Here is a 13,257-nt window from a genome sequence, read left to right as displayed (position 1 = left end):
TCGATCCAGGATCATTCAAAACAAGATAAAGAAGCTTCAGGAAGACCTAGAAAGGAGGCATAGAGAGTGCCAAGAAAACCCATTGTGGACTGGATTTCATGTTCTATTGCCCTATTTCCTCCCTCTCCTTGGACCCTTCCTTCTCCTTCTCCTTCTCCTTCTCCTTCTCCTTATCTTGACTGTCTGGCCATGTCTGTTCAATCAGTTCACTCAATTTATCCATCAGAGGCTAGAGGCAGTCCGGCTTCACCAAGTTGAGGTGCATTACCAAAGACTTGTCTCTTCCAAGCCAGGCTCTACATATCCCTCTGTCTATGAGCCCCCCTTCTCAGCTCTCTACCTGACCAATGATGCGTAAGATCTCAGATGTGCTGAGACAACCTAAGGCAGGTCATGGAGGACTGCCCCCAGCCAGAGTGACACATGGTATCCAGAGATGGGTAAGATCCCCATGTGTGGAACAATCTAAGACAGGAGGTATGTAACCTGCTCATTACAAAAACAAAAGGGGGAAATGTTGAGCCCCATTTTGGCCCTGGTTTGGGCCTTGAGGACAAACCCAAGCCTGGCTCAAGTTTTGAGACCTGTCTCAGTCACTTCCGTATTGGAGTGACTCAGCAAGACCTATTTGGCCCTGCTTCTGCCCCACCTTTGTTGATGTAGAACTTTGCCATTAGCCCTGTCAGCCACTCCATACCCTCCTTCCCCGCCTCCTACATCACCTTACCCCACCAAAAATTCCCCTCCCTATGTTCCAAACTGATATAAGCGAGAGACTGATGCCATAAAGTTGAGTTCCTGCTTTGACAAGACTCCCGGCTCAGTGTGTTTCTTTCTGGCCATCGACACTTGCCATCTCTCTCAGCCCTGGAGAGACCCTGTGGGATGGGACCTCTCTTTTCTCACCTGGACCTGCTGGCAAGGAGCCAGCACCTGATCCCTTCTTGTGCTGCAAACCCAATACACATAGACACATACAAACATGTATACAAGTACATATGTGGGATCCTAGTTTGTGTTCTGTTGCTGTGACAGAATGCCCTGATCAAAGGCAACTTAGGACAGAAAGGGGCATCTTTGGCTTACACTTCAGGTTATAGATAATAATTTCAGGGAAGTCATAGTGACATGTGCTTGAAAAAGCTGCTCAAAGTATACCCACAGTCAAGAGCAAAGAGATATGACTATACTCTTGCCTAAACAGTTCAGGACACTTTGAAGAAGATCTAGATCTTCTTCACTTTCAATTAATGATCAAGCCAAGCCTCCAAAGACATGACCACAGGTCAGTTTGATCTAGATAATTCCTCAATTGAGGATCTCTTCTCAAGTGATTCTAGGTGGTGGTAGTTGACATCTAAAACTAACCAGCACCATGCTGAACAGGCAAGCCCACAATGACACTCCTCCATGGGGTCTGCCCTCTCTACCTTGCACTTCTGCTGTTATGGTCTTCCCTTAATCAATCCCCCCTCTCCCCCTTTCTGATCTGTATTCCTCATTTCTGAGGCAGGATTAGCCAATGCTGAAAAGATGTATAGGACCAGTATATTCTGTTCCCTAGTCTGTCTAGCATTCTAGCTTTGATCTCTGCTTCCTACACAAGGCATTCCCATGACCCCAAACCTAGTCTGCCTGCCAGTGGTCACTGCTGATAGGAACTTTAGTGTGCAGGCATACTTCACGTATTTCTCCACCATATCTTCCCAGGACGTGTACAAGTCAGCCCATTCGTTCACAGCTTTGGACCTACAAGGAAAGGAGTCTTGAGTCATAAGAGGGAAGTGGATCATGCCAATGAGAAGTGGGAGAATTGCTTTGCCTCCCCTTCTTCCAACAGACTTCTAAAAGGGCTGCTTGCTCCTACCTTGTGCTGACCCTGGGAGTCTCTCACCTGCCCCCCCCCCCCCAGGTAGAGATCCTTCTGGTGTTCACCTTTTCTTATAACACCTCAAATTCCTCAAATTCTTCTAAATTTTCCAGTATTCAAAAGGCAAATGGAGACATTTCCTCCAGGAGGCTGGGCTTCAGCCATGGAAAGTAAGTGTTTGAGACTAGTTTACTCTCTCTCTCTCTCTCTCTCTCTCTCTCTCTATCTATCTATATAGCAAGTGTGCAAAACAATGGGTTTATGACATCTTCATATGCATACATCATTCTGCTTTTCTCATGCTGTCCTCACACCAATTTCTCTTGTCTTCACTCTTCCCACTGGTTCTCTTTCTCCACCTTTTCCTTTTTCTCCTCTTCCTCCTTGACAGTCCCCTTTGACATCAAACACACACACACATACACACACACACACTACTCATGTGCATACCACACACACACACATAACTCATGTGTACACTACACATACACACACACACTACTCATGTGCACAACACATACACACACACACACACACACACACACACACACACACACACACGCACAGGTTTCCCACATGTTTAAGTATTCCAGCTTCCTTAGCAGCCTGTAGAACTTAGGCATCCTGATTGGGAAGGCTGTTTTACCTTGGGTGCAAACTTGGCAGCCAGTCCCACAACACCCAGAGGAAGTCTCACTCCCAGGCACTCTAACACACCCAGGATCATAGGACCAGAGGTGCCCTGAGCAGACCTTGGGCATTAACTCCACAGCCAGTACCACAACATCCAGAAGGAGCTCCACTCCCAGGCACTCTAACACTCCCAGGATCCCAGGAGCTTGGTCACACCAAGATCTCAGGGTCTCAGAGACAGCTTGACTCCCAGGAGCTATGACACACCTAGGATCTCAGGATCACAGGATCCCAGAATCACAGGATCCCAGAGGCAGCTGAACTCTGAGGAGTTCTGACACAACCAGGATCACAGGAAGGACAGGTCTCAGTCAGATATAATGAGGGCAGGTAGCACCAGAGATGGCGGGAGGCAAGTATGAGAACATAAGCAACAGAAACCAAGGTTACTTGGCATCATCACAACGCAATTCTCCCACCATAGCAAGTCCTGGATACACCATTACACTGGAAAAGCATGATTCAGATCTAAAATCACTTTTTATGGTGACAGTAGAGGACTTTAATACGGTCATAAATCACTCCCTTAAAGAAATACAGAAGAACACAGGTAAACAACTAGAATCCCTTAAATAGGAAACACAAAAATCTCATAAAGAATTACAGGAAAACACAATCAAACAGGTGAAGGAAATGAATAAAACCACCAAAGATCTAAAAATAGAAATAGAAATAATAAAGACATCACAAAAGGAGACAAACCTGGAGTTAGAAAACCTAGGAAAGAGGACAGGAGTCATAGATGCAAGTATCACCAAAAGAATACGAGAGAGAGAAGAGAGAATCTCAGTGCAGAAGATACCATAGAAAACATTGACACAACAGTCAAAAAAAATGCAAAAAGCAAAAAGCCCCTAACCCAAAACATCCAGGAAATCCAGGACAAAATGAGAAGATGAAACCTAAGGATAATAGGTATAGAAGAGAGTGAAGATTCCCAACTTAAAGGCCAATAAATATCTTCAACAAAATTATAGAAGAAAACTTCCCTAACCTAAAGAAAGAGATGCCCATGAACATACAAGAAGTCTTCAGAACTCCAAATAGACTCGACCAGAAAAGAAATTCCTCCTGACACATAATAATCAAAGCACCAAATGCACTAAACAAAGAATTTAAAAAGCAGTAAGGGAAAAAGTTCAAGTAACATATAAAGGCAGACCTATCAGAATTACACCAGGCTTTTCACCACAGACTATGAAAGCTAGAAGATCCTGGGCAGATCTCATACAGACCTTAAGAGAAAACAAATGCCAGTCCAGGTTACTATACCCAGCAAAACTCTCAATCACTATAGACGGAGAAAACAAGATATTCCATGACAAAACCAAATTTACCCAATATCTTTCAATGAATCCAGTCCTTCAAAGAATGATAGATGGAAAACACCAACACAAGGAGGGAAACTACACTGTAGAAAAAGCAAAAAATTGATCTTTCAACAAACCCAAAAGAAGATAGCCACACAAACATGATTCCACCTCTAACAACAAAAACAACAGGAAGTAACAATCACTTTTTCCTAATATATTTTAACATCAATGGACTCAATTCGCCAATAAGAAGACATAGACTTACAGACTGGATAACACACCTCAGTGACAAAGACAGACACTACCTCAGAATAAAAGGTTGGAAAGCAATTTTCCAAGCAAATTGTCCCAAGAAACAAGTTGGAATAGTCATTCTAATATTGAATAAAATCAACTTTCAACCAAAAGTTTCCAAAAAAAAAAAAAAAAAAAAACAGGAAGGGAAGGATGCTTCACTGAGGCACCTCTAGGTGAGGGCGGGCATAGGCCTGTGCTATACCCTGGCATCTCAGTTCTCAACAGGCAACATGAGCACAGGCACTTCCAGCCCTGGCTACTAGACCTCTTTACAGCCTCTTTAGTGAGATGTACAGCTCTGCTTCCCTAGGGCCATGTTCTTTGGAATGTTTAAACTCTGGCCAGGTGAGGAAAGCCATTTCAAGAATGGGCCAGTTAGTCTGAGGGTCTAGAGCTGTTTATTTTTATTCATTTTTTTAACTTAATCTTTTTAGTAATCATTGGGAAAATACACATAGTGCACCCTGATCCCACTCACTTTCCAATCCTCCCAGGTCCACTTCCCCCTCTTAGAACCTCCCCAAAAACAAAAAAAGGGGGGGGGGAGAGATAAAATAGTGAGTCTAATTTGTGTTGCCCATATACTCACTGGAGCATGGTCAAACTACCAGTGGCCAGCATCTTAAAGATATCTGATTTATTCCCCTACCCAACCCCTGCCAAAAGACATCAACCTTGAAGAACTACATTTCAGAATCCTTTTCACAATTTTAAAGAGTTCTCTTCAATGGCTTCCTGTCCACATAGTTTTTTTTTTTTTTTTTTTTTTTTTTTTTTTTTTTTTTTTTTTTTTTTTTTTTTTTTTTTTGGTGGGGCAGGGGTGGGAGTCAGGGAGAGAGGTTGTTAAAGAACCCTTCTGTCTCTCATTATCAAATCTCTGTCTGCAGCCTTCCGTACTACTGCTAAAAGAAGCTTCCTTGCCCTTTATAGTCAGTGGCAGCACAGATCCGGGACCACCACATGGTTTCAAGCTACAGTATGGACTACAGTGTCACTTCTGTAGTTTCTCCATTCTCTCCCGAGCATCCGGCTCTGTTCCGCTATCTTTTTCTTCCAATTTTGTGAGCCCAATTTTTAAAAGCATCTTCCCGTAATGATGTTTCTTTTCTCAAGTTTTTCTGGGGCCACTTCAAGCTCTGTAGACTCTCTCACCTCTGCCTCCCTGCCTCCCCTCAGAGCCTCTGTGGGACTCAGGTTTCTCGGAGCTGCTTCACAGTGGCAGGTGCCAGCTTTGATCATAGCCCCACTTCAGGTTTTCACTCTCAATTGTGATGAGTTTTTCCTGGATCTGAATCTGCAGCACCTGCTCCTCCATCCACTCCAGCAGCTTGTAGGTGGAGTAGATGTTGGGGTGGACCCAGGTGACCGCTGAGTTGGTCAGTCTGCACCTGAGGTGGGTCCTCTGTGTAGCTGCCCTTTTATTTATTTTTGACATTGTGTTATTCTTATTTTTAAAATCTTGGTCCTGGTGATAGTATGAGGTGCACTGAGGCTGGGCCTGACTTGGGCTCTCTTTTGTATTGTCTTAGATTAGACCTTTTATGTCCTTGTGATCATGAATGGGAGCTTCCAGGAGGTGATGCTCAGATGCATGGCCCTTACACGCCATCTCAACCTCACCCTCTCCATTGTTGCTGCAGGCTGTGTCTCAAACTTGGTGCTAGAAGAGCATAGGCTGGCAGCACCATCACTCATGGGACACATGTATCACACTTTTCACCTGGGTTACTATCAGCTAATTCTCTCTCAACAGTAGAACAGAGTGAGGTTCCCAAAGAAAAAGCTTTTCTTGGAGACCATTCAAACACAGCATGAATCTGAGCAAATCACTCTGGAAACCTCACACCCAATAAATGAACTTGACATAACTGGTCAAAAGACGGATGGTGTCTGACAGTTGCTGGGTTAATAAGCCTTTGACTACAAAGCCATCCCTGACACCCACTTTCCCAGCTTATAGGCTGATGCATAAGACAGTTCTTTTACCAACTAATGGCAACATTGCTTTCTTTCTCATAATCTTTTTGTCTCCCTACCTCCACCAAGTGAAGAATATTTTCCCATAAAGGCTCCTCGGTAGCCAACCCCCCCCCCCATTCACACACACTAGGGGACTTTTCAGCTTTCGCCTTCTGAAGGAGGATCTAGATTCTAGAACACAAGAGAAAGAGAAGGTTTGAAGCCAAAGGAGAGGGTCATGGGGACAGACAGGTGTTGTCTAGGAAGCAGGCAGTATGGAGCAGAACTTGATCTTTCATCACATGCAGCCACACTCAAGTGTGAGAACAGTGATCAGTGGACAGGAGTGTGTGTCCAGTGTCAACATTTTGACACCAAAACATCAGAATAATGTTGCCTTGTTTGAAGGGTAGTGGAAGGTGGGGCAGGATAATGTAGAGGAGTAGAAATTGAGGAAACAAAATTCTTGTTGCCTTTAATGGAGGTTGTCAGAGCATCCACAAACCACACAGCGGATGGCAATCGGGACTCTTCCCGGTATCAGAAATGAGCACATAAGAACGGGAAGAAAGCCAGGTTGTAATGGTGTCTGGAAACGGGTTTAGACCCAGGGGGGAGGTAGAAAGGGACAGCGGTGGTTTCACGGCTCTTGCTGGAGTTTCATATGGAAACCTTACATTTCTATCAGACAACACGGAATTTAAGTCAAAACCTGATAGGAGAGTCAAAGGAGGACATCCCATATCTATAAAAGTGTCAAGTCATCAAGCAGATGAAAAAGTTATCAGCAAATGCACCAACAATCAAACCGACCACTGGCAGAATATGTCGGAACAACAGACAGAGGTACATAGCAGATGTGCCATCAGTGTGATGGAAATCATGGGAAGAGCTGGACGGAATATGTAGACCTGGAGAAATAAGAAAACAGGTGAATCAACAAGTGTCCAGGCTCAGAGCCAAGGAAGTTCCTCCCAGGATGGGTGACATTAAACACACAAAAAAGTTTGCAAAATTTTCAATCATCTTAAATATTCTTTTCAAGTACAGGCACATCTTGCTCGACAGGTCAGCACTGCAATAGGATTAGTGGCTTATCAAAATGAAAAGACAAAGTTGGGGTGGGTGGAGTGTTTGTGGGGGACACGGTGGGGAGATTGGAGGTGAGAGAGGGTGTTTACATCATATCTTATTGTATCCATGCATGAAAGTCTCAAAAATAAAGAAAAATAATTTTTAAAGTTGGGAGCAAAGGGGAGATGTGCAGCTCACACGGGGCTTTTACATCACAACGAACTAGAAACTGGAAGGGAAAATGAGTGTTATGCTGTCAGAGGAAAGAAATAAAAGCAGAGTGAAATAAAATTGAGAATAGAAAAACTGAGAACTGTGGGCGAATAGTGATGTAACTCTTTGACAAGATCATCAAGATTGGCCAACCTTTATTTGGAACGATCAAGACTGATAAAAACACCAGGCCTTGAATGACAAACGTAGGTAAGAGGTGACTGCAAACCTAACAGGAGAAGAAACAGCATAAGCACTTACACTTGGACAACAGGGATAACCTAAACCGCAGATGGGACAGAATAATTGCTTAAAAAAATTCAGGCTTCCCAAACTAAATGCTGAAGAGAGATTATGAACGACTTCTTAGTTATAAGAAGACAAAAACAGTATGGAAAAACTTCTCACCGAAGAAAAACGCAAGAACTGCAGATCTGTGTGTACAAGTGTGTGTGTGTGTGTGCACATGTGTGAGTGTGGATATAAAATGTATAATTTTCTTCTAAAAACAATCACAATCAAAACCAAAAGTTATGTCATTCACAGACTGGGGAGTTGGATGTCAGAGCTGGATGTTCACTGTGTGTCTACTTTGTGAGACCTTTGCCTCCTCTGCCTAGTTCTGGTCATGTAAGACATCCATCCTATATGCAGTGCCTGAGTAAAACGGAACTCAGAGGCATATAGGGAGTAATCATGGAGGTCTCAGGTGGAGGGAGGCCAAGCCACTGTCAGGCTGAAGCAGGAACAAGGCAGCAACCACGAAGAAGCAAAAGAAAGCACCACACAAAAACTTTAGATGTCATCAAAGGGAGGACAGAGTCTATTCTTTCCATGGTCTCTGCAAAGGAATGTTGTTTTAAGTTCAAAGCCTCACTCCCATCTTTCCACCGTTGCACTCACTAACTCTGTTTGGACTGGAGAGCCTCCTGGGGGCTACCAAGCAACGAGAGGAGTCCAGTGAAGTCTGGGCCTAAATTGCTTGGGGAGAGGTTCCAGAAATCTCTGGGTAGAAGTCAGTACCTGCGGCCACTGTGGGAGGCCATGAGAGACAAGGTGACAGGACTCAGCAGGAGCTAGGCTCTAGCTCTGACCCTTGTGCACAGGCTTCAGAGTCATCTTTCTACCTAGTATATAAACCACTGGCTGAGGGGATTCGAGAGGTTCTGAGACCCTGACACAAAATAAACAAAACAAACCCTAACAATGGAGAACAAACTATCTGCTTTTGTTTCCCCAACCTGGAACTTCTAGTTAGGCTCCAAGCCCCCAAGACTAGGTGTCCTTCCCAGTTTGTTCCCTTCTGGATCCCCATGGCTGCGAAATTGCTGTGCTCACTCATTCCACAACACAGGTAGGCAGTTACCATGGGTCAAAGAGGGACAAACTTGAGAGCACCCTCAGCTCCCAAACTCCCACAAGTCAGTTGAGGTCAACATGGCTGTGTACAAGCACTCTCAACGCTATTCTTGCTCATTTCCTGGTAATAGGTGGTATCTTGCCCGCTGACTTCTGTCCCAAGTTCACCAGGAGAAGCCTGTCTACTCTGGCTCTGCCCTCCCTGTGGCCTGTTGCCTGAATATCGGACATATCCTCTAGATGAAGTGTAGGGGAGGGAGCAGGTAGATTCCTTGAGGGACATTGGGACAGTCAGTCTGGCTATCCTTAGTTATTCCTTAGTTATACCTTAGTTAACCAAGACTGATGGGTAAAGGACAACTCTTCCCACACAGTGCTGGAACCAGATCTAGTCAGACTCCAGAGTGACAGATCTTGGAACTATATGACATGAAAGGCCTGGGTTGTGTCTCCTTCAGTCAGCTGTGTCCAAGGAAAGGACAAAGGATACCTCACAGCCCGAGGAGAGATCACAGGTGCCCTGAGAGGAGTCAACCCCTTCTGACTGGAGTCATGTCCTTCCACAGGAAGCAGCATCTTCTCTTAAGTTGCTGCTCAACCATCTGTCCTTGGGTCAAAGATGTATGACGCCCTCAGAGGCTGAGGCCCTTTTAAGTGGTAGAAATCTCCCCACAGGATGCTAGTCACAGAGGGAAACAGCAGGCAGACAGAGCAAGGGCAGAGGAGGCTTTCTGTGGAGGACCAGAGAGTAATTCCGGAGCCCATCCTCCACGCAGCTGGGTCCTAGGAGCAAGAGCTCTAGGTCCTAGGTCCCTCACAAAGGCAGGCCAGCGCCTCGTCCCTTGTGCATAGCTGTTACAGAATGCATAGCCTTAGCAGAGAGAAACCTGGCAAAGTCCCATGGACTCTGCAGGGATTGAGGTTGGAGGTCCATTTGCACAGGAGAGGCAGACAGTAGAGGCCAGGGAGTAAAGACCTAGAAAGCCTCATGTCCTGGGTCCCACCCATTCCATCCTAGAGTTTCCTCTCCTGCTTTAGGACTATCTAAAGCAGATCACACTCCTCTTACTTAGACTCTCTGATGACATGCTGCAGAGGTGGGTAGCTGGAGCCCCTGATCCTACAGCTCAGTGCCTCTGATGTGCTTCATCCAGTAGTTCCCACACTCACCATACCCACTAGACACGGAGAGGGAGAGCCGGGGAAGTCAGTGATCAGGCGTGGAGTCTGTCTTGGTTTGCTTTCTATTGCTGTGACAAACACCACAATCACAAGCCTCTTGGGAGAAGAAAGGGTTTATTTCACCTTGAAGCTTACAGGCTACCCTGAAGGGACGTCAGGAGAGGAACTCAAGCAGGAACCACAAGGCAGGGTCTGAGTCAGAGACCATGGGGGAATCCTGCTCACTGGCTTGCTCCCCATGGCTTGCTCAGCCTGCTTTCTTATACAGCCCAAGACCACCTGCCTAGAGGTGGCATTGCCTAGAGTGGGTTGCTCCCTCCACCATCAGTCATTACTGAGGAAAATGTTTTACACGCTTACCCACAGGCGATCTGACAGAGGTATCATCTCAATTCGGGCTCCCTCTTTTTCCCAAATGACTTTAGTTGGTGTGAAGCTGACAAAACCCAACCAGCACAGAACCAGTGAGCATCTCTTCTCTTCAGTGTACTGGGGCTGCACCGCTCTGAGCCCGGCTCTCAGAGTAGACAGCTGCCAGCTCGACCTCTCTCTTGTCCACCAACTCTTCTTCCTCCATCCATATCAGGCTTGTGGGTATTACCCAGGGTTCTATCCCCCTGCTCCCTTAATCATGCATAGATGTTGCAGGACTTGCAATCTACTGTCTCTCAGTCACTCCGTGTGGGCTTCTGAAGAGCACTCCACTACAGCCCCAGATCCATCCCTCATCCTTCCAGGGAGACAAAGTGCTCCTTAGGAAACAAAGGGCCCATCTTCCTTTGATAAAAATCTCTTTTCCTCATGATGCCCAGTTAGATCTGATCCTCAGACCTCCCCTCCCCCTCTCATCTTCCTCCCTGTATGTTTTCCTTAAACTAGGATCCTACTAAAATCCTTAGACATTGGAATCTCAGAGTCTGTCCAGGTGGCTCTCACCCAATCCCTGCCCTTGTAAGCTACTTGGCCTAGAAAGCAGGTGCACACTCTTTTTCTTCAAATTCACTGAAGAAAAGAATGAGAGATGACTAATGTATAAACCAGACCAAACTACTCAAAGGACATCCTGATTTTTTCCCCCATTTCTAGGCATATAGGAAATCAGGTCCAGTTCTCTGGTCTCATTCACAGACAGTTCCTACTTCTCTCCTGGCAGAAACTGTCACCCCACAGGCCTTGTTCTGCCAGGAGATAGAAATGCCCAAGGGTTATGCTAGGACCAGGGCAGCAAGGGCCACTCACTTGTCAAAGACGAAGTAAATGTCAAAGTCACCATCACAATATTGCAGAGGATCTTCCTCATCTACCCCAGTCTGTCTTGCCTTTCTGACTTCATGACTAAAGAACCTAGCAGAGTCCTCAAGATAGGGATTTTGGCCAGATCGAGGATACAGAAAACTCTGGACTGCAATGAATAGCGTAGACAATAGCAGCAGCAGCAGGTACACTAAACAGGAAGCCTGGGGACCACAATACTGCATTTTCTTGGCTGATCCTGTGAGTCTACTACAATTTGGGAGCTTGTTCTAGCCACTCCTCATTTTGTTCTCTGGTGCCTCTATCTGCACTTAGGGACAATAGCCCTTGTGTCCTCTCACCAGTTCTTACTGCTGCTTTCCACTTGGTGGCCTCAGAGCATAGGGACTGGGGACATGGCTGTACTGGGGTATCCTACCTCTAACTGCCTGCATAACCCTTCCCTCAACACTCTGGGGTTATGACAGACAGGAAGGTTGACATGGTGACTTTGTGACCTGCCTCTCTGCTCAGTGCCCTGCATGCTGACAGTGCCAGGTGGCACTCATAGGACCTTTGCAGAGGTTTCAGAGAATGCCCCCTTGTCCCTCATCACAGCTCTTTACAGAGGTCCTGAAGGGCCACCTCAAGGAACCCAGGCATTATTTTTTTCTAAGAAGGTAGCAGAGGTAGGAAAATTACCAGATCATGGAGGACAAGGAAGTCATTGTAGGAAGTAGAAGGCCAATTGTGGGCCCTCAAGTTAGCCAGGCAATAGCAGGGTCTAGAGAGGGATGGGGGTTCTGTGCTGCCAACAGCATCTTCTGTGAATGGGAACAGTCCAGTCACCAGTGCCATGTGACAAGCTGCCCAATCTTGGTGACTCAAACACAGAACTGTTATTATGCTCCCAAATTCCATGGGTTAGACCCTTGGAGAGGATGGCATGAGAGAGCCCCTACAACAGGACTTCTGGAAAGACATCAACACAAGGTGGGGCTTATGTGGTGGAGACCGCAAAATGATCTGGAAACTTCTTCACTGTCGCCTGTGGTGCCTGGACTGGAGGGCTCCGAACACTCAGCTGGGGCTAGTTGTGGAACCTTTGCATCTGTGATATCTAATGACTTGGGCCTCCTCACTGTGTGGTGGCATCAAAATGTGTTGGCTTTTCTGATGGAGGCTCAGAGCTTTGAGAGTATCTACAGGGGGGGAAGGTCAAAATGTGGAGCCCTTTATGACATCACCCATGCCTGTGGGTCAGAGATCCTGCAGCAGAGAGAAGCAAGGACATAGCCCCCAGCTCCCAGAGGATTGTGTGTTCGCTTGGACCACAATTACTTGGCTGCATCATATCACATCACTTGTGGTGTTAGAGGGGATGTAGTGTGGGGAGACACATGCATTTCAAAGGGGTTCAGAGCTTTCCAACTGAGTGCAAACAGATTTAGAAGTACCCTGATTAGTTTTGTCTTCTTTGTTTTATGTGCCCGAAAGCAAATCTGATAAAATTGTTCTTAATAAATCTAAAATAGATCTTCTAATTCATTTACTGTACAAGTGCCTTACAGCACACTGCATTGGATTGGTGGTGGGCTTTTGTTTGTTCTGTTTCAGGAATTATTTGAAATGACAGAGTATGTTGAACGGATGGTGCTTTAAAATCTGGTGTACTGCACACCGGCATATTACAGTTCTGACTCAAAACTAAGAAATACAGCAAGGTCCAAGCCAGAGATGAGCTTTAGCCCAGTTACCTCTGAGAAAGCCTCTATGCAATTCTGAGTTCCACCTCTCTGTTCAGGCCTTCCCAAAGAGCCCCATCTTGAAAGCTCTCCTACTGTATCTTTCCTGAGAGTCTAACCCTTCAAATACAGTAAAATGGTTAAGTTACCAAGATTGAGTGGCTTGTCACACAGCAGTGGATGACTAGACTGATCACAGATGGTGGCAGGAACCTGTCATCTCCACCACTTCTAGACTTGTCTTTGCCTTGGCTGACTTCAGAACCCACAAATAGCTTCTGATTTCCCACCTGGATTTCCTTACATACTTCAAAGTGAC

The 13,257-nt window shown here is 45.7% G+C and overlaps 1 protein-coding gene across 4 annotated transcripts in view; it reads right to left on the bottom strand.

Annotated features, from left to right (window-relative positions):
• Positions 1-11,617, bottom strand: part of LOC110309582 (anthrax toxin receptor-like) — a 29,189-nt gene extending 17,572 nt beyond the window's left edge. Inside the window, exons 1-3 of one of the 4 annotated variants that reach the window (XM_021182324.1) lie at positions 11,200-11,262; positions 10,321-10,396; positions 1,681-1,749 (exon numbers count right to left, since the gene is read on the bottom strand). In XM_021182324.1, coding sequence (XP_021037983.1) covers positions 1,681-1,700 — 20 coding nt within the window. In that variant the 5' untranslated portion in view covers positions 1,701-1,749; positions 10,321-10,396; positions 11,200-11,262. Of the gene's footprint in view, positions 1-1,680; positions 1,750-10,320; positions 10,584-11,199 lie in introns of those variants that run through there. The other 3 variants (XM_021182322.1, XM_021182325.1, XM_021182323.1) reach the window with 3 other exon arrangements.
• Between the last annotated feature and the right edge of the window lie 1,640 nt (positions 11,618-13,257).

This window comes from Mus caroli, chromosome 14 (assembly GCF_900094665.2).
Source record: "Mus caroli chromosome 14, CAROLI_EIJ_v1.1, whole genome shotgun sequence".
Taxonomy (NCBI): Eukaryota; Metazoa; Chordata; class Mammalia; order Rodentia; family Muridae; genus Mus; species Mus caroli.
Note: the sequence above shows the minus strand (reverse complement) of the source record. Positions and strands in the feature narration are given on the sequence as shown.